The following is a 26,226-nucleotide window of genomic DNA, read 5'->3' as shown; positions in this document are numbered from 1 at the left end:
ATGGCTTTGTATCGGTCACAACATCATTAACAATAGTAGATATAATAGTACCTATATTATAATATAATATAATATTTATGGCTGTAGAAGTGTAGAATATAGTCTCCACCGGGGAACATCCTCCCCTCCCACACCATGCAGTCGTTCAGTACCGTGTCGTTGAAAGCATTTCAACGATTTTATTTTTGTTAAATTTTTTTTTCACGTTCAATAGTGTATTATATTATTATGTTGCATGACAACGGATTAAAATCCCTCAAAGGTTTTTTTTAAATTTATTTATTAGAGAGCGTTTTGTTTTGAGTTACACGTTTTTAAACACTCATTTGAAATTTCACATTTTACACACGTATACTTTTAAAAGGATATTTGTTTCAAGATTAAAAATACAATATTACCTACATCCCATAATCCCCAAAAAGTCAAAATAGCCGTTTCATAAATGCAATCACGTTATACAGTATGTATTTTTTTTAAACTCAGGTAACGGATAAAATTGTTGCTACAAAATATAAATACAATAATGCTATATGTTACCATGAATAACGCAAAAACGTGATTGGTTTATATCAGTAAAACACTTTTTAATATTATTTTTTTCATGCGGATATTGACCAAAAAATATTCGTTTGGGATCACTCTACACATTGCATTGGCGATTATGCAACGTTTTCTACTTAATAGAAAACATACCTAAATGTTATGGTTTAATTTTTTCGTATTGTTCTATTCAAAACGAAATATTGCTGTGATAAAAGTAAAGAAATATGCTTAATTGTTACAAGTGCGTTTTGTATACTATTTGAAGCATTATAAAATAAAAATAAAATGTTTTACCACTAGATTTACCATATATTATAAATCTTGTAGATGAATAGTAAATAAATGTACCTATGATTTGAATTATAAGTCCTCAAAAAATATCTAATACATTATTATTATTGTTTTGTACTGTCTATAGTGTCTATACACTTTACAATTCATAATAATTTATAGGTACGTTCAAATCAATAAGGTATCGAAATATTTTATTTGATTACTATTCATGAATAATATTGTTCAACGACATTACCGAACAATTGTTGTGAATATTTGTTAATTTTGGTACTTTTTATGAATGATTGAACCATTAGACAGCTAATGGTGTTTGATAGTATTGGTTAATGCACTGAAAGCTTTTTACTATGTAAACTTGTGGGTTATTTGTTTTGTTTTATCTCATAACTTAAACCTTCTGTACACATCAAAATAATGTGAATGAATATTTCTTAGACATATATACGTTAATAACTATTATTATAGTTCAATACCATACAATTTATTTTAAATGGTAAATTGATATCACTATATCTTTGCAAAATGAAAATAATATTTCAGTTTACGTTAAATTAATAGAAAAAAATAGGCTCTCCACTAATTTAACGAAAATGTACATTTTAAATGATAGTATTAAACATCAACAGGTATAATATATTATAATTATAAATGCATCGTTATGTAGGTATATTATAATATTTAATAATTATTAAAATGTGTTCAACTTAGATAATAATACGTACCTAAATAAAGACAATAGAGAAAAAGAAACTGAAAATCATAAGTAAACGAAATTTCGTAATGATTCAATATACTATTTAGTCAGTATTTACTATTAAATAATGTAATAATGATAAGTGATGTAATATATTATAATGACATTCATTTGTGGAATACCTATAGTGGTAACCTATTAATTGTGGTATACTATTTACATTTTTACTTAATATATTTCTAAGAATTTCAAACTTGATATTTTGTCTTATTTTTGGAAAGATGTTTTTATTGATAAGTACATTTGACAAGATAAGACAGTAGACTAAACTTTCAAACGAGTTATCTCAACGGGGGCTCGCAAACTATTATCATTGTGTGAAATAACATTATTACAATCAAAAAATAATTGATGAATCTGTTAGGAAAGTTAAACTTTGTTTTTATTGCAGTTCCAAGTAAGAAATAGTGACGTGTTTAGTGGTGCTAAGAGGGGGATCACATCTTTAGTTATAGTTTTATTATTTTTGGTAAGGATATTACATTGTTTGCGTTTATAAAAAAATATTACCAATACATAGTTTATAAGATAATATGATTATTATTTATTACTTATCTTTTATTATGATCCTTGACTTCTTTTTGTAATCGTTCATTCATAAGAGGTACTTATATTGAATTATTTAAATATATTTTTTTTTAATTCACGATTTCTTATTAAAATTTTGTAAATGACAGTTTATTTCCGTTGTTGAGTTTTTTTTTCCAGTATAATAGTATCATATGCACTATATAAGGTTAAGAAAAATATTAATGAATTTGTATCTAGGTAACTGTTTATCCCTACAATGGACCTATGAATAATATAATGATGATATATGACTTACATCTTACGCAACCGTATCGCAACCCTCGGAAAAGTGTTTAATCAGATCGGAATTTCGTCTGATGTGACTAGCAAATCATATTGTGTTTTTGTATCATGTTCAAACTACTCTTTTATTAATTACGCCTTCCAACGACGATGAACCGTTCATGGTGTACGATCATGCAGGTGACTATGGTGATGGTCCATGGTATGGAAAGCTATGGAACGCAGAAAATTTAGCTACCACCTACCCTCGCCACTTTAAGCCGGTGCAGCCAGTCAGCCTGTCCGTGGATTTAATTTCTGTTCGACCGTCGAAAATTATTGAGTTATGCATCATCGACGTCAACCTACGCAAACCTACGTTTAACATATAACATGTTCTAAATCCGGGGCCATAGCCACGTCGTCTGTCTTTTGGTGTCATATCTAAAGTTGAACTCTGCAAAATTCTGGAAATTTGTCGGTAGATAAGTGGTTAATGAACGCGGTATACTGTGAAAGAACACGATGAAAGGCACGAGACTCGACTACATAATATTATGACGTAACTGTTGAAGTGTAAGCCCAGCTTGTTACGATGTAATACAAACGACAACATTATAATATAACAGAGCGCGCTCAGAGTAAGTGTTGTCGACAGGAAAACGATAATTACTAAAGGCAAATCGTACCAAGAGAACGCGCTCCAGCAGAACCCGGTATCGTCTCGCAAGCAAGTACGTACATTTGCCATACGCAATATGGAAAGAAGTAACGCTAGCGGCAAACCGGCAACTAACTAGGTATAAAAGCGAAGAGTAGAAAGTCGACTGACGATTTCTTCTCTTTATTCAACTCTATTACAATAAATAAGACTTGAGTACTGAGATACCGGAACATTTACTTGTAAGATGTTGGTACTTATTCGAGGTGTCCAAACACTTGCCCATCTCATATACCCGGGACTCTTTGCGAGTTGTCTATGCAGCTGGTGACACTTATATTTGAGTCGTCTTCGGTCTACCACCGGCACGGGTGTAACGACACTTAATTGAGTTGTCCGGCCACACTCCGGGGGGCGTGAGATTTCCTCGACGCATACCAATCACGTATAAGAGATCCACTACTACTCCAACCAGTCGAACTCAAGGGCCAGACGACTACTCAGGATCTCACCAGAAGCGAATCCTGGATTTAATTATAGCGTGGGCCAAAACTACACCTAGGGACCTGGTGAACACAGCAGCGGTGGATCAAGACAACAACGGATTCAGCGACATCTTCAGACAACAGCCAACCATACCACGGAACCAGCTCAAATAATAATAACTTTCTACTATTCAAGTTGAGGTTATTTTCTAAACAGACGGTCCGCCTCGGATCGGTACCGTTTCAAGCTTTACAATATGGACGCTAGTCTCGGTGACTCGGTACAAAATAATTGTCACATGAAACATGGTATAAAATATGCTTGTATAGGGATCGTGATAGATGTGTACACCTCGACAACGGTCATTGTTATTGTATACACGAGGTACACTCGCCATCGGTGGCTGCCGATCGTTTTCTTCTCGTCCGCCTCGTCGTCCAATGATTCTCGGGCATCTAACTGTTTACTAGTTTTTGTTCACATTTGCATTAACTATTAAGTGTTGTGTAGCGTGAAGATATTCCGACGAAAATAGAGTTTTGAGTATAAGAATGAACTTAGGTTCACATTTCATCGTAGATATTTTCGAACATCAACACGTCTTCCGGCCTGACGAAGCCTGAGCCGAGATCGCCGGGGTAAGACGTAAATAATGTTAACTATATTATTCACGAGTACCTATTACTGCGGAAGTTATTTAGAGTTAACATTGTAGTTGTCCATACTTTAGTGTGTACTGTCTGAGAGTAACTGTCACATTTATCAAAAATAAATAATTGATACAAAAATTGTTCTTGAACCGTAGAGGCACCTATATTCGAATTGCGAGTTACGAAGGAAAAAAAATGTTTATTCTAAACGTAATTTAAGTTTTCTGTGGATTATTAATACATATTTTCTTATCTTGATATACTTCTTAGTTGATGTGTTTATAATATTAAGATATTAAGTATTGTAAGTGATTAAACATTGCCTTTATTATGTGTCCTTAATTATTTGAGATCCACTAAAATGTTATGAAAAAATGAAAGAGACGAAATCTATAGATATTGTGAGTATAGGTACTTAAAACTTAAAATTACAAAAACAATAAATTGAATGAACTCATAATATAATAAACATAAGAATTGGCTAAAAAAAATTCGTTCAGTTTAATATTATTACAGACAGTAGATATACTTCACGGATATTCAAGTATTTAGGGCAGGGCCTATTAATTGTCCTCAATTTTTTGCAATTGTGTTCGTAATTCTTTTTACAAATATTCTAATTTTATTGGAAAACTTTGTTTTTATTATTCTCGTTACTGTGCATACGAATTGTGTGGGCTCCTGTGGGCTCCTGTGGGCCATTATCGAATTCTTTGAAGATACTTTTTGTTTAATTATCTTAGTTTGTACACACAACATATTGAGTAAAATTAATTTGCATTGTCAGAAATTAGAGAGAAAAAAATAGAACGGGAGCATGAAGATCCTGAACTATTCGAACGCATTATACGCTTCTCTGGTAAAATATAACCATGTTTTTTCTTGTCTTGCTATGTTTTACAATTTTCATGATTTGCTTAAAACACTATAATTTGTTTGACCATAGTAAATAGTAGAGACATTGGTTTCAAAACAATTTAATTTTAATAAACTTCGTTTAGTTTAAAAAATAAAAAATAAATGTATAGCTTTATTTTAAGTAAAACTCTACGTTAGTTATGTAGTATGTCTATTTTTAATACACTAAAAGGTAGATAGGTAATTTTTATTATTAAAAAATCATAATAAGTATATCAAATTGATATAATATATAGCATAACAATTAATTATACTTTATAATATAGTTTCTGTTTCTATTAAAAAATTTATTTATTTTTCTAATTTTTTTTGTTTTTTTTTTGTTTTTAACAAATTTGTATGAATATTAAAAAACGATTTTAAAACAATACATTTATTTAAATTAGATCATAGTTCATCATTAGTAAAATTTAAAAACTTGACACATACTTTTGGGATATTATTTTCACGAAGCATCTAAAAGATAATATACATAACAATCGACTTATACAAAGAATAATCTGTATAATGGCATTGCTATACATTCAAAACACATCATTAGTATTACGAAACGTTGCATATTTACCAGAGCATAATATCGAGGAATCTCATAATGGATGCGATGAAGAATAAAATATGACATCTGCACAGAAATTTGTGGGAAAAAACCGTCAATATAAAATATGATGAACGGCTCGTTGGCTTTTATTGTCAATTAATTCCAAGGTACAATTGAATAATAACCATGGTTGGCAATAAACGGATTCTTTCCATCGTTGTTTCGAAAAATAAATGTATGCACTAATGACTATATTGGTGTTTCTATTTTTAATTTGCTTATAAATTAATTTTATAATGTGTAACAAGTTGCCTATTAAGTATTATATGGTGAAAACATTTGTATCTCCGGGGTGATATCAGTCATGACTTCAGTCCCCTTGATAATCTTAGTTGTTGCGGCTTAACTTATTGTACAACTTTAATATAAGTTTAAAATTTGGTTTGGAAATTATTTTATAAAGGGCAACCGATTAATGGTTATGGAATAGGTACTTAATTAGAAACCGTCCCCCGAGGGTTGGAAACGGTCCTAATTTTAGGGACTAAACATTGGCAATCTGCATACCCATATTTATTACATTCATACCCTAGTTTTAGGGTATTTATTTACCTACCAATTACCATTCTATAGAGCAAACTAACTGAAATTCACTGAAAATATCATTTAATTTTTTTTATTTCATTGAAAATCAGTATTTATGCATTGTTTTGCTGTTATTAATTGAGTTAAAAAAAGTTTTATATTATTAAAACATTACGATATATAAATTATACATTATATTTCAAGATATTATTGAAAATATCTATATTTCTCATAAAGATAAACTAATGAGCTTGAAATCCATGTTCAAAAAGAATAAAAACTATTTTTCTCTAAAATTAAACTGAAATGTAACATACATTATTCAACTCTATTTTTATAAATATATTATAATGACGTAATAGGCGTTTATTAAATAAATGTATTGTTTACTTAAAATAAAAAAAATTTTGAATTTTGATGTCTAGTATTGTAAATTGAAATATTTGATACTACATGTTTTTAAAACAAACTAACCTGTTGTTCAGTTGATGACCCTTCTGTAATTATGTATCTCACGATCGATCCGTCTGCATGCCCAGATATAAATGCTGTTCCACGTGTACTAAACATAGACATAATTAAAATTAAATCCATGGCATTATTGTATGAAATGATCTATAATAGTCTGTATTCATTGTTAGATTCAATTAAACTATTAAAATCAGACTATATAATGCATGTTAAAATAACCAATTTAATATTATTATTAACATTCTGTATGTGCTTATGAAGACACTAAATATCCAGTGATTGAAAAAAAAAATAGAAGATCCCGTTGTACCCCTTTCCTATTTTTTTGTCGTCATTACTACTGAATATAATATCATGAAATATGCAAAATTCTGATTTTTAAATCAAATTAACGTAACTAATTTAAATGTATTTAATTTTAAAATTTCATAATAACATCATTATAAATCATGAATGCAAATTATATTTTAAAATCGTAATAAGTATTAAATCTACTAAACCGCTAAGTAAACCTTCACGTTACAACGAATGTATAATACTATTAATACTTTATAAATATTAGATGTAAAATTATCATCAAGTAGATACCGACATACCGACAAAATAAATTAAACTTTCAAAATAATAGTCTAATTTTCTATATGGCTTAAACAAACCACAATTACATATTTAAACAGCTTAGAGCTTAATATCAAATATCCAAATGTTTATTGATAATGTATGTTGTGTTGCTAGGCTACCTATATTAATTATACTCTGAATAATTTGGTATTTCAAATTAAATTGTACAGTTATAACTTATGTTATATAATATATTACTATCACAAGTATTTATAGGTAAACTAAGATATTTATTTGAAAAAAAAAACAGTAGAACAGAGCACATTAATACAGTTCTCCATAATGTATCAGTACAGCCGTTAAAAAATTCAAAATAAATGTGAGTTGCGCTTGTAATATTAAATTTGAATGCATCAATACTAAATCATTGAATATGTAAAAAAAATGTTAAGGTGAGCTCATAAAATAGTTAATTTAATTGGATACACTATTCAAAATCTTAAAATTATATTTATTCAATAGTTTAAATAAAATATTAAATTGTATAGTTAATTCATACTATTGAGATAAAATGATAATTTAGAATCTAATGAATACCAACTATTTGAGTCCTGAAAAACGTCGAATTATTTTTTTACATTAAAACATTATTTATGAAATCAAATAACCATACATGATTTGAATACGCTTGAATTTACCAGAGCATGAGTATTTTTCTTTAAAATATTATTACGTTTCAATAATAATATCTTTAATATAAGTATTGCGCAATATACTGTTTAGTATATTCCTGTGTTGACTTAATTCTTATAGTATTATTTTAGCTAGTTTGATTAATAAAATATTGTTCGACTAATTCAATACAGATACTATTTTAAGTTATATTGCTTAATAAAATTCAATATGTCAAATTTATATAATTACTAAAACAGTAAATTCATTTCAAAAACACACGATGTATACTGGCTGTATGAAATGCATAGTAATTGTACGAAATAATATGAGATAATATTGTTCTTCAATACTAGAAATTAAATTTAAAAAAAAAAATACGAATCACACGTTTATAGTATTATGTACATCATACATTGTGGTACGTTATATTCTTTTAAAACCAATTGTGATTGTTATATAGTCAAATTAATCAAATGCTTATTGAACGTGCGGATACAAAAAGGTTTCTATTAATGTACGTACTAGTTACAGGATATGCACAAAATATCTCCAAAATGTATTATACTAAGAATATTTGTTTTTATAGTGCAATTAAATCTATCCTTTCAAACTCAATATCAAATTCTAAAAACATTAATTTTGTTGACATAGGTAATTCATAAAAAAATTTAAAAAATCAATATCACAATTTACAAATACATATTAATACACACAACCCCATTAGTCTCCTTAACTGTGTATTTCACTAATATTATAATTTTGAATTTGGTATCAATATTTTCTGACTAACTATATATGACCTGAAAGAATATGACATAAACAGTGAGTACTTAAGGGACATTCAACTAATAACTCGCAATATCTAATGTTACATAGGCACTAAACATTAAAAAAAAGAAATATGTAATATACAACCATAAAATGATACATCTTCTATTTGCTTTCACAGTTTCTCATCGATTTAACTTTCTTGATTTTTGATTTATTGGCAATTGAAATGAAAAAAGTCCGAATTTTGAAAACTTCAATAATTTATGTTAAATGGGGTAAAATAATGAAAATTTAACTCAGTAATTATGAGTAGGTGGGTAATTAAGCTAGCTTATAATATAAAATATTAGTGAAAGAGATCCGATATCACACCCAAGCGGTATAACGATTTGAATCCACAAAAACGTCATCGTGAACAGTCCCAAAATTTCTATTTTTAAACTTTTATTCTAAATTAGGATAGCTAGAAAGTTGGTTGATAGCTCATTAAAATCATAAAATCATCAAGTAGATACATAATGTGAAATTAAAAATTTTTATAAAAAATTATTTAATTTTTCACAGTTAAAAAAAGAGTTATTTGATAGACTTTAATTTAGCGGAGTACATTTCCGAAACGGAGAACTGATTTTGTTGTTTGGGGTCTTGTTGGATCTACATAGGCTAGGAAAAATGTAGTGAAGATTTTCAGAACTTTATCCTCATTCGTTAATTCGTTACAAAGATTTTAAGCTGAAAAACATAAAAAACGACCAATAAAATGTAATTTTTTTTTAAAATCTAGAGAGAATTCACTATTAAAGATAAAGTTCTAAAAATCTTCACTGCACTTCTCCTAGCCAATTTCAATCGAACAAAATCCGCTCTCCGGTTTCGGAAATCCATCTCACTAAATGAAAATGAAAATGACCTTTTTGAGGAGCTGTTCACACCAACGTTTTTCTAGAATCAAATAATTATTATTATTAAAGAAATAACCCTCGCTCGGCCATTGGGATAAGATACATTTTTTTTTACAAATAGGTTATAGGTATTACACAATAATATAAAAAAAAGGTTTAATAACAACAAATGTCTAGACTAAATTATAATATGATTTTCAATTTTAAGGTTGTGTTGTTTAGATGGTTAAATAAGTTTGTCTGATCCGGTTTTCTGGAGGAGCACGAATATGTCAGGTGATGATTCAAATATTGTTACACCGCTTGGGTGTGATATCGGAAAATATTCATAGGTATTAGGTACACTATTTGTTATCAAGTTTAATAAATAATAATAAATAATAAATAAATAATAATAAATACGAGTGTAACCAACAAAATGACATGAATACCTCTTGAATTTAACCCAGGTATATTCAATCTACTATAGTCTATTATAATCTAATATTTTCTTAATAAATTAATAAGCAAATTAATAATTTCCTTAAAATACAATTTTGGTTTGTACTTCTTCTACATATTATACACTTTATGTATACATAGTATGTTAACGGCATCGTATTTGTATCATAAATAATGTTATAAAATATGTTATATTAAAATTCATAATTTTAATATTACATTCATATGTAATCATGCATTATTGTTATCTTTCAGAACACATACAGTAGAGATTAGATAATTTATAGGTATAAATATGAATAGGCTTATTATAAAATCAATATTTACACACAATTTTCAAACATTTATGTATGTGTATTAAATACTTAACAATAATGTATGGTAATTTATTTAAACGGAGTAGTATGAGAGTTATTTTTTAAACTCAATAAACTATTTTTTTTTTTTAGACCTAACAAGTTATTTTTGTGAATGAAGGTAGTTTAAACAAAAAAATAATACGGTTTTATTCTTTTGCTCCCCTTTGACCAAATGTTTTTGGTAAAAAAACGACGATCACTTTTTTGCAAATATACTATTAAGGTGGTGGGAAAATTTCCCCTGGGGTATAAGTGAAAAAAATATTCTGTACAATTTAATTTTATGACACAAAATGGAAGTGTGAAAAAAGTTGTGATATTTAAGAAAATAGTTTCTACACTTGTGTAAATTTCCAGTTGTAATAAACCCAATTGATTTTTGTTTTGCAGAAAACTAAAAAAAATGGATACATTTTTTTTATTCACGATTTATAAGAAATATGTGATATCGATGCATTGAACCGAAAAAATGTTGTAAATTTGACATTAACAAAAAAACCGCTGTCGCTTGTGTGGAAAATCATTTAATTTACAACGATTAGAATGTAAATAAAAAAAACATTTTAAAAAGTGAATTGAAAGATTTTGATTATACGACTCAAATAATCGTATTGAGTGTGGTGCATTTAGCGGTGGAAAAGGCTTACTTGGAGGCCAGCGACACGACGTACGAACCAGTGGCGTAAAGGGTCTGAGATTTATTGGATTTGTAGTGGGCAGCCCGTATCTTGCCGTCTAATTGCCCGTAAATTATCGGCCCCTCAGACATCCACAGCATGCAGGTCACCGGAGACTGTGTGCCGAATTTATTGCATATCACCTTTTTGGCTCCCCTGTAATTCGAATTTTATATACAAGCGTGTACATAAAAATATACATATATACATTATACACGTGGAGTTAACAAGGTTATTTCCAGGAGCAAGGCTTAAACAACGATTTCACATTAATTATACACAAACAATTTTTTTTCCATAGCTTACCAACTGTCGCCAATTTTGTACACGAACACCATGTTGTCGGTCTGTCCCACGGCTATTCTTGTGGAATCGGGAGAAAACGCCAAACCTTTGACGGTGTAACTTTTTCGACCAGCCTAAATTGCATCGAAATAAAAAAAAAATTGAAATTAGTAATTAAGTGACCGGAAACATTTAAATATTGCATATTTGCATTACAGGGCATTATATAATAAGAACTCGGAACTCGGTAGAGTGATCATAAACAAAGTGAGTTATTGAGTTAATTACTGTAAAATGTACCATGGTGAGGTTGAGTCAGCAAACTCTTACTATGTATTTGTAAGACACAATAATATTGTGTGATTTTAAATACCCATACAAAAATATGTTATTATAAATGATATGACTTTATTTTTATTTTTATATACTTATATGTATAATTAATAGTATTCCGAATACGAACATAAAAATAATTGTATAATGTATATTATGCTGTACGTTATAAGTAATACTGAAAATAAATTATACAAGAACTTTTGTTCGAAATAAAAACAATACATTTCGTTCAAAATCCGAACGTTTCATTTTGGAAATTCATTTTTGAAGAGAATAGTCGAAGAAATATATAATCGTATTATGGAGAACGTTATTTATTGTTTATGTGGATTGGTAGAGTTTCGTGTTATATATTAGTTCAATAAAATTGTAATTAAATAACATCATTTCAAGGACCAATAATACCGCTACAATCATAATTTCATCATACAATTTTCTCCAGGGGCTTTAGAATTGAGGTCCCTCGTCTAGACAGTGCACCAAAACAAAAACCACCAACTCTATTCGTGGGATTTCAGCGAAATTAATGGTCTGATAGTATTATTTTTTACTTTGTCGGTTTAATGACCTACATAACTTTATCAAAAGTTCATACCATATCTAGTGGTTTTAAAAATTATTCATTTTTTGAAATGATACAAATTGATAAAATTCATATTTATTTTTAAGTTTACTTGGCTTATTTTATATTGTACACAGGTCACTTTTTTGCGAATGAATGTAATTAATATTTTTATTTTTATTTTTTTAGCATTGCATTTATGAGTTTGTTGTTATCTATAATAATTCATCATCTCGATCAAATTTATCCAACTACTACTATCGAGTGATTTCCATTAAAAGTTTGAAAGTTGTTTAACGAATTGCTTATGAATGGCTTAACGGAAGTTCAGTTTTCATACGCCACAATATTTAAAGTAATTTACTTTACTTGTTTTTATAATCTGGATTTATGCTTTCTTGCGACTCTTTGTTATCATAAAATAAATTAAATATCGTCAACTACATAAATGGTGACGTATTTTATTTTTTTTAAATATAAGATACAAAAAACTTTGTAACCAGTCAACACAATTATGTATTTGATGTCTTTCAAATAGAAATATATAAATCCATACTATAACTGTGGGGTGATTTGGTGTAAATTATTATCGTACAATTTTCGTAAATATATTAACTTTATTAACACCGTGAATAATGTCCAAGAACATCTCTAAATGATGGGATTTATCTGATAGTATGGTCATCTTGATAGTTATAATTTTTTAATAATTTATCGAGCTTAGAATAAATGTTAGCGTTGATTATGATAAAAACTGTACTCAATCGTGTTTAATTATTTAGAAAATATGGTAAAGAAACTTCAAGTCCAATATAGTTAATTCATATAATCCAATTGTTTTATTTTTTATAGATTTTCAGGTATACCTATAATAACTTCAGACACATTAAAGTAATGCACCTGAAATGAAGTTTCATTATTAATTGATATCTCTATAAAAAATACTCAGGACAATATGAAAAAGTGGGAATACAATATTTAATAACGCATGAGAAATGATTATTTAAAATAGTGGTAAAACAATAATCAAAAAACATAGGTACCGATCAATATTATTTGGTTTATTGGTTGTTAACTAAATATCATGGGGTGAATTCGTTTGAAATATGTTTCAAATAATGGCATTACAATAGGGCATTATAATATACATCTACCACCTGTACGTGGGTGACCTGAGTGCGTCCTATTGAAACTTTGATGTTTCCATCTCTCAAAGTCTCAATCACTTGGGCTCACTCACTCGCGATCTCTCCATAGGGAATTTATATACACATGTAAAGTTTCATTTCCCACAAATTCCTATTGTTCTGGTAGGGTGTGGTAAACCTCAATAAAAACAAAATAGACTAGTTAAAACGTAGGTGTAGTGAACGGTTGATGGGTCAAAGGCTAGTCCTGGGGTATGGTTTTATAGTCTCGTTCGGTCGAGACTCTCTTCGACCCTTTCTATCTTTGCCCGATCGTGTAGTAGTGTTGTACTCCTAATACTTCAAGCCCGCGCCCGCCCGTGTAAGTGTTTGTGTGTGCGAGTGTGTGTGTTACTGTGTTCGAGTCGTAACGTATATAAATGTATAAATACAGCGATTAGTAGTCCACTAGAGTGTAATCTATATATGTATATACGTATAATGTATATATAAGGGCCGAAAGTGGCCCGCGTACACCTCGTATTTACCCTGTGCTCGGCGGGCTTAGTGGGAAACTTGTCCCTTTTCACGCCAGCCTCGTCGAACAGCAACACCACCCTGTCGTTGTTGCACACCGCCAGTTTTTGGTTGTTTGGTGACCACGTGGCTGCCAACACTTGGAATGGACCATCCTGTCGAAAACACAGAAAATAAACATAATTCCTTCATTGCCACTTCTATATACCGCTCAGTTGCTGTTTCATAATAATAAATAATTGTTATTATTATTATTATTTTAACGGCAAAGACGACGATGGCTTCAAAGCCATCGCTATTCGCTATTACCATATTTAATCACATTAATAATAATATTATTTAGATATTATCGTGAAAGCTGTCAATGCCCCTCAGTAATTTTGTTTGTGAAGTGGTCGAAGACCCATTAACACCGAAACGCTTAAAAATACTGCACAGTACATTATCGTATTATGTACGGCCGTACAATCGGCTCAACCACAACCGCAGCTCAATACCGGAAAACGATTTGTCGATGTCACTGCTGTTGCAGTAAGTTGCCAAAACTTATCCGACCGAGGGACACAATTAATACCAACGAAAAACGCATAATATGTGTGTATGATATTATTTAAATGCACCTCGGTGTTAAATTATATATATTATATTATGACAATTTAATTACGATTTAATTTTTTTTTTTGCCAGTTATTTTGTTTGAATGTGTCACGTTTCCTTATATTATAATTTCAAATTATTCTTTTCTATTAGTTTTTTTTATAGCATTTTGTATTTTGCATTTTTGCATTTTTTATTTTGATGGTCTAAGCCAAATAAAAAAATAGCACCACGACAACAGTGTTGTTGAGAAATTTACTAATTTTTTATACGGCTAGACCTGAAATAGCTACATTATAATGTGTATTATATTTTGAAAACAACTAAGATTACTCCAGATATAGGTATAACTGCGTACAAGATGTATTAAATATTGATCCAAAAAATATTTTTTTATAAGAGTATTATTATTTGATATTATTAACAAAATCGTCCAGAGTTATTAAGAAGAAAATTGAAATCACTTGTCTTGAATGACTTACTTATAAGTTATTATTATTTTAAAACTTAAAAAGTAACGAAAAAAAGGCGAGAAAACTTTTGAACTCACAGTTGTTATAAATTATTTGCTTTTAAAATCAAATCTTATATCTTTTTTAATTTTACACTAATCAATCAATATATAAAATATTAATATACATATTAATATACTTAATTAATATTTAAGATACACGATAAATAAAATTATCAATGATTTTTTATGAAAATGCTGGAAACACCGGAGACATTGGTCGACACACTTATAAATAGAAAAATGTGTGGGTGTATGTAAGCAAGCACGGACCAAGTGAAACTTCTTTCGTAGTTTTTAATGATATCCAGGCTTTTCTGAAAATGAACAATCTCACTGCAAGGACTTCCATGAACTAATAGAATTTTAGGTTAATTTCTTGTTATAAAAAAACAATGTATTGGTTTGATATTGTTTGTTTATTTATTTCATTTATTTTACTTATTTTCTTCGTTGATTGTTTTTCTAATTCTAAAGCAACGGACGTAATTATCTGTTTATGGTAACTAAAACAACGGATGTAATCGTTTCGATATTTATAGTTTATTATTATGATTTTGATGATTACTATACGTATGATGTTAAATATTTAAATCGCAGATATATAATACAACTAGATAGCCGACTTCCTATGGCAGCAATATCAAATATTGAAGTTGGGAAAATGGCCGACTTTTCTTATCAAAGAGCCCATTGTTTACATAGTTCTAGTTGATAAAATTGTAATATATTAAGATTAATGTATTACTGTAATTCTGTATTAGAAATTTGGAAATCGTAGAATTACAATTTATGTTATTTCAATTAATTTAAGAATTTAAGATGGTGCATAGATGTTTTGTTGGAAACTGCTCTAATAAAAAAGTTACTGGAAGCGGTATTCATTTCTTTTCGTAAGTAACTATTTAAAATCACAAGGTTACAATTATCTATAAATTATGTTTCATATAATTTATTCAACGTATTGTTTTAAATAGATTTCCAAAGGACGAAGACCTAAAGGACTTTTGGTTAAAATCTATAAAGATAAAGTATGGTGTACAAACAAAAAATAGTCGAGTCTGTAGTGACCACTTCATACAGAATGATTTTAAAACTATTGTGGGAGGTCGAAATCATATTTTACTAAAAACAGATGCTGTTCCTACAATTTTTATTGCTAAAAGAACAGCAGAAAATATAAATATTCAACACGATGACGCAGCAATTGCATCAAATGAAAATCCTATATCCACATATGCTATAGATACTAATGTAGAACTAGTTAATTCAACAATGCTATTGAAAGAAAATTCTATAGACGTGCAGCATGAAGACTTTTATATAGCGGTAAAGTCTAAAGTAACACCCCGCAAGCAACCAAAAAGAAAACTTACTTATAGCTCAGTTGAAACTGAAAATATTAGCCCTTCTCGGTCATCTTACACACTTACACACTAACATACAACCAAAAGTCCAGCTACACCTCGTAAAATATTAATTGAGAGCAAAGTTAAAATCCTAAAAAGTTTCTTTTTTTATGTTGTCCACCTAGTTGTTTCAAATGTCATTAGGTATTAAATATTAATTGCTAAATAAATAAAAGATTTACCATTGGAATCGATATATTTAAACTTTGTCTATTATTTTAATTTTCATATGAATATTTGACATTAACCAAGACAAATTAAAATACTACTTTGTCATTACAAAACACACGAATCGAAAATCGTTGATAAGGAAAGTCGGCCATTTACTGGACTTCAATATTAATTTGCAGTCGACTACCTATCTAGTTGTATTATATATCTGTGATTTAAATAAATAATAATGTTAATTATACTAGTAATGATAAACATATAAGACTTATACGTAGGAATGAGATAAGTCATCATAACCAAATTCACCATAAATTATTTTCTCATAACACCTAAAAAAATGGGAGGGTCCTGTATAGACAAAAATAAATTTTTTTTTCTTCTTCTATATGTAAGGACCACCCTAGTAGAAGTGTGTATCTATGTATATAATTATTATATATAATATATGGTATTGTGCATATTATATTATATGTATATAAATTGAATTGACTTACATGTATATTAAAACGATGCTCCGTCTTTATATTGTTCTATTGTCTCCTTATTCCACACTAATTATTAAACATCTAAATGGATAGTTAATAAAAGTAATAATATAAATACCTATCACCAGATACCATTGTGTTCTATTCATACCGTTTTCTGAACAAAACGTTGATGTAATCGCCTTTTACCTGCTATACTAGACAAAAACTGCGAAAATTGGTACCTACAGGTTGACCACACGGACTATTCTAATGTAGTGATTATTGTTAATTATTATTATATCGTTGTGTTGTCGGCATGCGTCCACCGACTACCGACGACCGACGGAGACCGATTTATTATTATCTTATTTTTGTTAATTATTGTTCAATACCTATGTAGTTATAGTAACTTAGTTTTGGCTGCCCGTCCAGACAGTGTCGGCGAGTGTACTGTCTAGTGTCAATAAAAACATACCTTCGCTTAAATATTACGGTAATTATTGTTTATTTTGTTCTGACCTCCTGACAAACGAATGACGAATGTCAGCACTCTCTCATCTCTAATAAGTATTAAATTCATATAGTAACATTTCACATTAATATTAAATTAGTAAGATTATATTATTATTCGTATTGAATGTAATAAATGATTCAATACATTTTCATTCTTTTTTTTATGCATGCCTATTATAATTATTTATGTATGATAAGTTATTTCTACTACTTTTTTTATATAAGAAAAATTCTCACAATAGTAATTTACAGCATTTAGCCAGGTTCCCCATCGCGTGATTACGGGTTCGAGTGGCAGTGGAATTCCTGGAGCAAGAGTTTTAGACATTTTTGTGTACGATATGGGGATTTTAAAAATATTTTTTTTACGTAACTTATAACTTATAAGTTTATTGACATCCTGAAAATTTGATCTTATTTCTTCCGCAACTCTATGAATTGCATGCGCCACACAGGTAACATGCACTATTTTTGAATACAAAGTGCAAATGACTCTTCCTGCTTTCATCATATTATATGGGGCAGCATCAGATACAAAAATGAGGACATTATCGTGTTTTATTCCTTCAAGCCATAATGTAAACATGGCTCTATCGAACTGGTTGAATGATTTGTTTTTTTCCAAGACATCAGAATATAAAAAAAATATTTTTCTTGAATTTTTTGCTTCCATGGTACCAATAACGATATTTAATACATAACGGCCTTGAACATCTATCGTTTCATCTACACTAACCCAAATTTTTTTTATCGCCTACATAGTATCTAATATTTCGTATTGTATTTAAATAGTATTTTTCAACATAATTTGTATAACGCTATGTAGACTCGTCTGGGATTTTAAATTTTATACATATTTTCTAAAAAATGTCTAAAATGTGTGTTATTTAATTTAGCAAGTGGAACATTAGCTGCTAATAATGTTTCACAAAGCTCTAAATTAAATGCCGATTGATCACTATTATTTGTTAAATTAGATAATAGTACTTGATTTTTTTGTTTCACTTCATTTAGTTTTCGTTGAATTCCACAAGCATGCTTTTCTCGACTGATGTGTTGTTGAATTGTAAATTTGTAAATTTCTTTTCGGAGGCAACTGTAACATTACAAACTTCACAAAAAACCACCATACCGTCCGTAGAAAAAATATTGGCACAAAACTAAGTAAAACTGTTGACTTAATTTCTGGCATTTTGTACAGTTAAGATCGGTAGAACCACACAGGTACGCGTCGAATTCACTACTAAAGCTACTATTGTATACTCAAATAGTTATGGGTTCGTTGGATATCTAATCTTATCGGATAAATTGACAATTAATTATACTACTTTTTCAATATCAATGGACTGGAGTAATATATAGGTTGGGATTACCTTTACAACACATTCAAAAAGCTTAAAATAAACAAAAATTAGTTTAAATACACAAAATGAACGTAATATTTGTAATAGGTATTACGTAAAAATGACCTTAAAAATTCAATAAAATTCATTTAACACAAAAAATTCAAAAAATTCAAAATAAAAATTACTTATCTTAAACTGTTATATTACGAAACAAATTTAGTTTTTGGATAAAATTGTATAACACTTAGAGAAAAAAATGCAAAAGTCACCAAAATCCTAGCTCTAATAAAAACTATTTATACTTTTTCAAACCTTTTTATTTATTTTATATTTTATTGTTCTTAATGCTCGTCCAAACATAAAAAAAATGCTTATAAGTTAAATTGGTTGTAATAAATAATAATATATTTAAGTGTCAACACTCAACACTTCCTATCGTGTACAACTATTACGATATCTAGTGGACCGAAAAATCACAAAAGTATTGTAACCGTGATCGCTGCTTGTCCGATTAGTACTCAAACATAATAAAATGGTTTGTATGGTATATTATACTAAATATATTATTAGTTTTAAATTGTGTTAAGAACAATATAGGTGCAGTAGGTGCACGTTGATTTTTGTATTACAAATTTACATTTTTTTTTTATTGATATAAACTTTACCTGACATGATCATATAAACTTAATGTTATTAATTTATTACTTATAAGGATACAATTTTTTTGGCGTTATATAATAATATTTTTTTACCGGAGACTAGTTCAGAAGCTAAAATTGTAAAATTATTCAACTGAATTTATACCATTGGCATGTACAATAATATAATTAGTTGTTAGTAATTTTTGGTGGTGATAGAGAAAGGCCATAATAACGAAACTTAAAGAATAGTTAGAAGAGAATATATTTTTAATTTACTTATGAACTGATTTTCTAAACTCAAGAAGTTCTTGTCCTCACAAAAAAGAAATGTACGTATATTACTCATAGCCATGCGAAATATTTGTTTATTTTGTGAAGAAAACAAGCACCTAGCCTCTCTCTTGGAGTTATCATTTTACAATTTTTTTTTATTTTAATAGGTCGTCTTTTCAGGGGAAATAAGTATTTTATACAACTGAATATTTTTACTATCAAAAAGATTAGTTCAAATAGCATAAATTTGGTACAATTTATGAGCATTAATATATATTTATATTTATATTTATTAAACATTAATTGAAAAATACTCTAAAATGTAAGCTATTAAATTTAGATATAATATTATTATGAATACTCTGTATAAATGTTTAATATTATATTTTAAAGAGTGTTGTATTATTTTACACATAAATACACAATATCATATTATTCTAATCTTGAAGTTTGTGTATTTTCCAATAAAATAAATACAATATGAAGAAATAATACATTTAAAAAAAAAAATGTTTCTTTTTAAGAAAAATAATATTGTGCCGCTGTGACTCAAAAAATATTAACATTTTAAATCATAAAAATAATATTATTTCAGTTTTGTTTAAAAATTTATATACGAGCGAGTTGCCTTTATTTACACAGATAATAAAAGAAATAGAAACATTATCAACTTCGATTTCGATTTATCTATGTACCTACTTATATAGATATTTTAATATATTAATATTTTTTGAAATATAAAACTATTTTTCGTAAGAATATTAGTATCAATCATAAATTAGCATTATTACTGGAATTATAATGTAAAATTGTCGCATATTAGATACTCAATTGGACGATATAAATAATGACATTTCAACATATAAAGTACAAAAATCTATCACATCAACAACACTAATAGTTCATAGTTATCGAAAAAATGTCCAATATAAAATAGTACTTATTGTATTATTATATATATATGTATACAAATAAAATATGAACGTATTAATAACCATTTATAAAACCCATTTCAAAGATATATATAAATTAAAGTTCGGCACATACACCATATTCTTTTATTAAATATATATTGGATAATAAATATACTCGTTTTACAAAAACTTGCAAAATGTGTTAAATGAACTTCAAACTCATTTTATAATATAACCGTTGAAAAGTTGTAGAATGATTTGACTTTGGTCTTTATTATTAAAATTATCACACTGTTCAAAGAAATATGTATAACTCTTTAATATGCAAAATAAAAAAGAAGTGCTCTCCGTTTTGCATAATCAAATATTCTCTTAAAAACATTTTATTCGTCAAGAGAAATTATTTGCAGCCGGCATTACCAACCTTCAAATTTCTACTCAGACGTGCTCTTTTCATATATACCCTTTGCCCATGCCAACTCAAAATGTAACAAATACGTCACTTGTGTCTTGGAATAAGTATTCACATTGTGTTGTTGACAGCAATGAAATTTTCAAAAAGTTTGCCTACGTATAATTCTATATTGCCTAGAGACCACTTACCTCCGTCTGCTGTGTCAACGACTGCAAATGTTTCAACTTCATCACGCTGATGAAATATTATAAGCAAATTCTTGTGATTTAATTTCCCAACCAAATAAATACAAGTGAAAACTGTAAAACGACACATTGAAACACATCAAAATACTCCTCTCAGAGTCCGCATAACACAGTCACGCGCGCGCTCCATTTGTTGTGACATCGAAATCAGTCGCTATGACTACAACTATTATATTATTATTATGTTTCGCATGGCCGACGGCTACAGCTGGTGGTGTTGTGTCGTAGACGAAACAAAATAAGCATTCTAAAAGAACGGACCAAATTACGAAATGTAAGCAATAATGGTCTTAATGTGCAATTTTTTTTTCTTAAATAAAATATTTCCATCCCCGGCGGTAGTAAATAATATCATGGCGTGGAATGACGTTTTCATTTAAACCTAGCCCTAGACGCATTCCACAGCGTGCCCCTTCCGTTCTTTTAATGCCATTAGTTTATGTGTATGTCTCTATAAACACAACCCGATGGAGTATACTTAATATAATATATTATTTATAATGCATATCAATATATTCCACTTAAAACGTTATTCGTTTATACACAAATACATACATCAAGGGTTTTTTGTTGGATAAGCACCTTTCGATTTAAAAAAAAAAAAGTAAAAAATTATAAAATAAACACTCATTTTTTGAATATTGAAAGCCGGGGTGGGTTTAGTACGTAAATATAATGGGTCAATATTATTTTTTAGATTGGAAGCTTAATATTCAAACGAAATGGAAAACCTATCGCTTAATATTGTATTTGCATGGTTTAAAAAAGTTAACAATGTTTGGGTAGTATACGAATATTCAGTATTTAAAAATATAATAAATGTTTCCAGTTTCATAAACTATACCATATACTTACATGCAGGAAAATAATAAATACATCTCTTTCAAAACAAAAATAATAGTTTGTATCTTCAAATCATTTTTTTTACATTTATTTTAATTTTTTTTTTTTTTAATACCTTTAAATTATTCGTATTATTGTTGTATTCAAAAAATATTCTTTATGTTGGACATGTTATTATCTCATTACTATATACATAATATGACTAAAAACGACTCCTCCTTTCTTGGTTTGTTTTATAATTTAATAATGTGTAATAATTTGTAGTACTTACCTAATTAGTATTAATATCTATGGATGTAATTCATAGATACATTTTTTAATAACTTACTAGAGAAAATTATAAGATTATATCAAATCTATTATACTGTAATTTATTAATTCCGTGTATTTTACTTATTCTTACATAAGTGAGTAAGAAATATAATAAAGCATGGTATGTGATTAAAATTAAAAAGTAAATACCTTACATATGATCAGATAAAATATTAACTCAAATGTAAGTTATCATCATCATCATCAAAGGACAAAGACTACAAAAACCTAACCGTTAATTAAAGGCAAAGTTAAAGATAACTTAACAAAAAAAGTCAGCCTAAGTTCCGTAACTACACTTTAACCAAGTCTAATATTTCTTTTGTTCATAACTTCACTTCACTCCTACTTTCAGAAGCAACAGAGATGTTTTATTTTTATTGCTTAACACTAGGTGGGCCTCTGAATTGACATCTTGTGCGTTGTTAAAACCTGTTACAGATACCCAAGTGCGATGTTTCATTTTTCGGTGTCAAAAATTTTTTAATGAGGCATAAAACAGACTCGACCACTTGATTGGTTGACTTTTTGGAAGAGGATGTTGAATTTTTTCTTTTATTCTGAGTCCTCTCATTTCTATCTCCCACTCGTTCGGTCGACAGGGAACTGGCCAAGTGTTCAGCAACACAAATATAAGATCATTGTTGCTCGTGAAAGTAAGAATTACTTGAGGTTATGGGCTTAATAAAGAGTAGACTTGGCCATAATTCACAGATACCACTACTTTGATAGGTTGACTTCAGAACTATCCTCTCTATAGTGGCACTAATTTTAAGAACATTTCAGCTTTCAAAATTGTTGCTTGAACTTGGCCTGGCGTACTGATGTGCTCTCAGATCCAATGTTTGATTAAACTATTAAAAATATATTATCCATGTCCTATGTATTAATTTATTGATATCCAAAAACCATTGATAGAGTAGTATAACAATTTGTAATGTTTAATTGGATTTTAAAATTATTTTTACTATTGCATTAAGTCCATTGTTTAATTTATTGAGAAAAAAAATTATATAATATTTTAAAACAGATGTATTAATGCTTATAAAATAATACGTATTTCTCGGAAGAATTAAATAGAGGTAAAATAAATATTAAATATATTATTCTTTTCATGAAGTATTTATTGTTTTTCCTACATTATTTTTTGTTAATGCCCATATTATTTGGTTTCTTTATTTAAAATAATGATTCTAATATATAACAATATTCTAACACTTGACTCTCGTACTGAAATGTATTTTTGTTTTTTTAAACATGTTCTTACAATATTACAATATTACAAAATCATTAATGAAGTTCTGTATTATTTTGGGAATTAACTTAGGTACTGATTATATTTAAATTCTTTATAATATTTTTTTTTTTTTTTTTTTTATTAGCTTTCACAATAAGTATTACAGCTCGACAATTATTTTAATAAACATATGATAATTGATAAGCAATATTGGCACATGCAACGTAAGCTATAACGTAAGCTATATACTATGTATAATATACCTTATTATAATATTAGTGGACACATGGTGCTATCAAAATTAAAAAATTTAAAATAAATACATCTGCATCTACGCCAATTCGAAATCAATATTAATCAATACGTTTGTATATACAGTTTTTATCATTGTATGACGAACATTTTTCTTAGGAGTCGTTGGGGATGGGATGGCACAGGGTGTCTACAATATAACTTAAAAATAACTTTGGCGCCTCATTAAATAATACTCTATTTATCTCAATACAATAATGGTTTTATTTATGTAGGTATTTGTTTAATTTAGTGTTAATACGCTGAGTTAAAAATAATATACACTTGATACATTTAGCTTGACTGATATCATACCATTTCAACACACTCACGTTAAAGATTTACTTTTGACAGTAAAATTATTGCTGAATGTAAAGATTATGTTAATCGATAGACAATAAATAGTACTATTTTGAAGTTAAAATAAATTGAAATGTTGTGATTTGGGAACTGTGTATTTAATTACACATCGTATCGTATCTGTACATCTATAAAAATAATGGAGTTCTTGTCTCATTGTCTCAATTGCACAGCATTACGATTGTATTGTTACTCATTGTTTTTATTTACATTTCTGTTGTTATATATTATTGAACTAACATGTTAGTCGATTTTTTTCTCCACTTTAAAGAGTAGCTGGTATGTACAATATTCTCCTTTGTACCTATTACAAAAAAAATCTAAATTGACAACATATTTACCCACTACAAAATATATATAATCTTTTTAAAATGGTTTTCAACAAAAAAGTTCAATAGCTGCGCATGCACATTGTGTAATGTCTGAAGTCGTTTTTCGTTCGTCCATTATTATAGTGTTTGGCCGAGCTGTCAATGTGCTCGGAATTATTGAAATGTAATAACTTAAGAAAGGAAAACGTCCGAAATAATAATAAAAAAAAAAACACTTTCACATATTTTACGAGTTTTGTCCGAGGTTTCCAGTGTACACAACGGGTGTTATTCAAAACGTTTGGAAATGAGCCAGTGCGTCCGATTTTCGACGACTCCGATCGTTTTAAACGGTTTCTGGGCATTGATAGGCTTTCCACGATACGGCCAATAACGCGCACAAGGGACCGCGCCTTGGAGTTAAAATAGAATTGGACGGCGGTCAATGAAAATCGTTTCCACCGGAACGTGCATAACTCGTTCGCGGCCATTTAAGCTGTCCAAAATCATGTTTAATATTGTAACCGACATCCCTCGCCCTCCCCCGTCGCCAAACCCAGTTTATCTTATTAACTCTTTGTTAATACTGTTGGTATAATGTAATATGTATAACGTCACAGCGTATCAAGTACAACTTATTTTTTATCAAACAGCCTGGCCGACGTCCAAACAAGTGTTCTTTTAAATACATATATGATGAACGATCAAAATCGTATATATAGCACGGACAAAACTCATTGGTCATTATTATAGTGCAATATTACGTTTATTATCAAACGTAACATTTGTGTTCCTATTCAAATGAGTGTGTGCGTTCACATTTTCACAAAATTAAATATGTCCTTACATGCCTAATAATCATAATACAGCAAGCTGATAGTAATGCTGGTGGTTAATAATGTGTAGTTGAAAATTCATGAGTATTAGGATTTTATTAATTTAAAGCTCAGTGTACCATTCATTAAAATAAAGTACTCGGTCACTTAGCTTATTTAGTGGTAACTACTTCATCCCTAGATTAAACAAAGCTTTTTTTTTATCTTCGCGCAGGATGCTTTATTTATTTTTATTTTTAAATAATATGTAATACCTATTGTAATGGAAAATATTTAGCTACAAAAATTACTTACTGTTTAAGTCAACAACTAAAACAAAAGCTGAATCTATATCCCTCCTCTTCATGATACAACCATGGACAAATTCATTTTTAATAATTACGATTTGTTTCGATTCAAAGTATAAACATAATCAGATTATGATGCAATATATTTGGTTATATGATAAGTATTATAATATTCATAATATCGGTATGCTTTTCAAACACAGTTTAATCATTTATAATAATATAATACATTGTTGAGTAAGATAATTTATGTTATTAATTGCTAAAAATCGTTGAAGGATTAAGATATTTATTTTAATAAAACTGTAAATAGCTTAAAACT

General features: G+C 28.6%; 1 protein-coding gene across 2 annotated transcripts in view; it reads right to left on the bottom strand.

Moving 5' to 3' along the window:
- Positions 1 to 21,538, bottom strand: part of LOC111027731 (intraflagellar transport protein 172 homolog) — a 96,263-nt gene extending 74,725 nt beyond the window's left edge. For both annotated transcript variants that reach the window (XM_022306143.1, XM_022306144.1), the window contains exons 1-5: positions 21,371 to 21,538; positions 13,937 to 14,080; positions 11,385 to 11,497; positions 11,049 to 11,234; positions 6,696 to 6,783 (exon numbers count right to left, since the gene is read on the bottom strand). In XM_022306143.1, the coding sequence (XP_022161835.1) occupies positions 6,696 to 6,783; positions 11,049 to 11,234; positions 11,385 to 11,497; positions 13,937 to 14,080; positions 21,371 to 21,412 (573 nt within the window). In that variant the 5' untranslated portion in view covers positions 21,413 to 21,538. The remainder of the gene's footprint in view (positions 1 to 6,695; positions 6,784 to 11,048; positions 11,235 to 11,384; positions 11,498 to 13,936; positions 14,081 to 21,370) is intronic.
- Positions 21,539 to 26,226: the final 4,688 nt, after the last annotated feature.

This window comes from Myzus persicae, unplaced genomic scaffold (assembly GCF_001856785.1).
Source record: "Myzus persicae strain clone G006 unplaced genomic scaffold, MPER_G0061.0, whole genome shotgun sequence".
In the NCBI taxonomy this organism is placed as follows: Eukaryota; Metazoa; Arthropoda; class Insecta; order Hemiptera; family Aphididae; genus Myzus; species Myzus persicae.
This window is presented reverse-complemented; position numbering and strand designations above follow the sequence as displayed.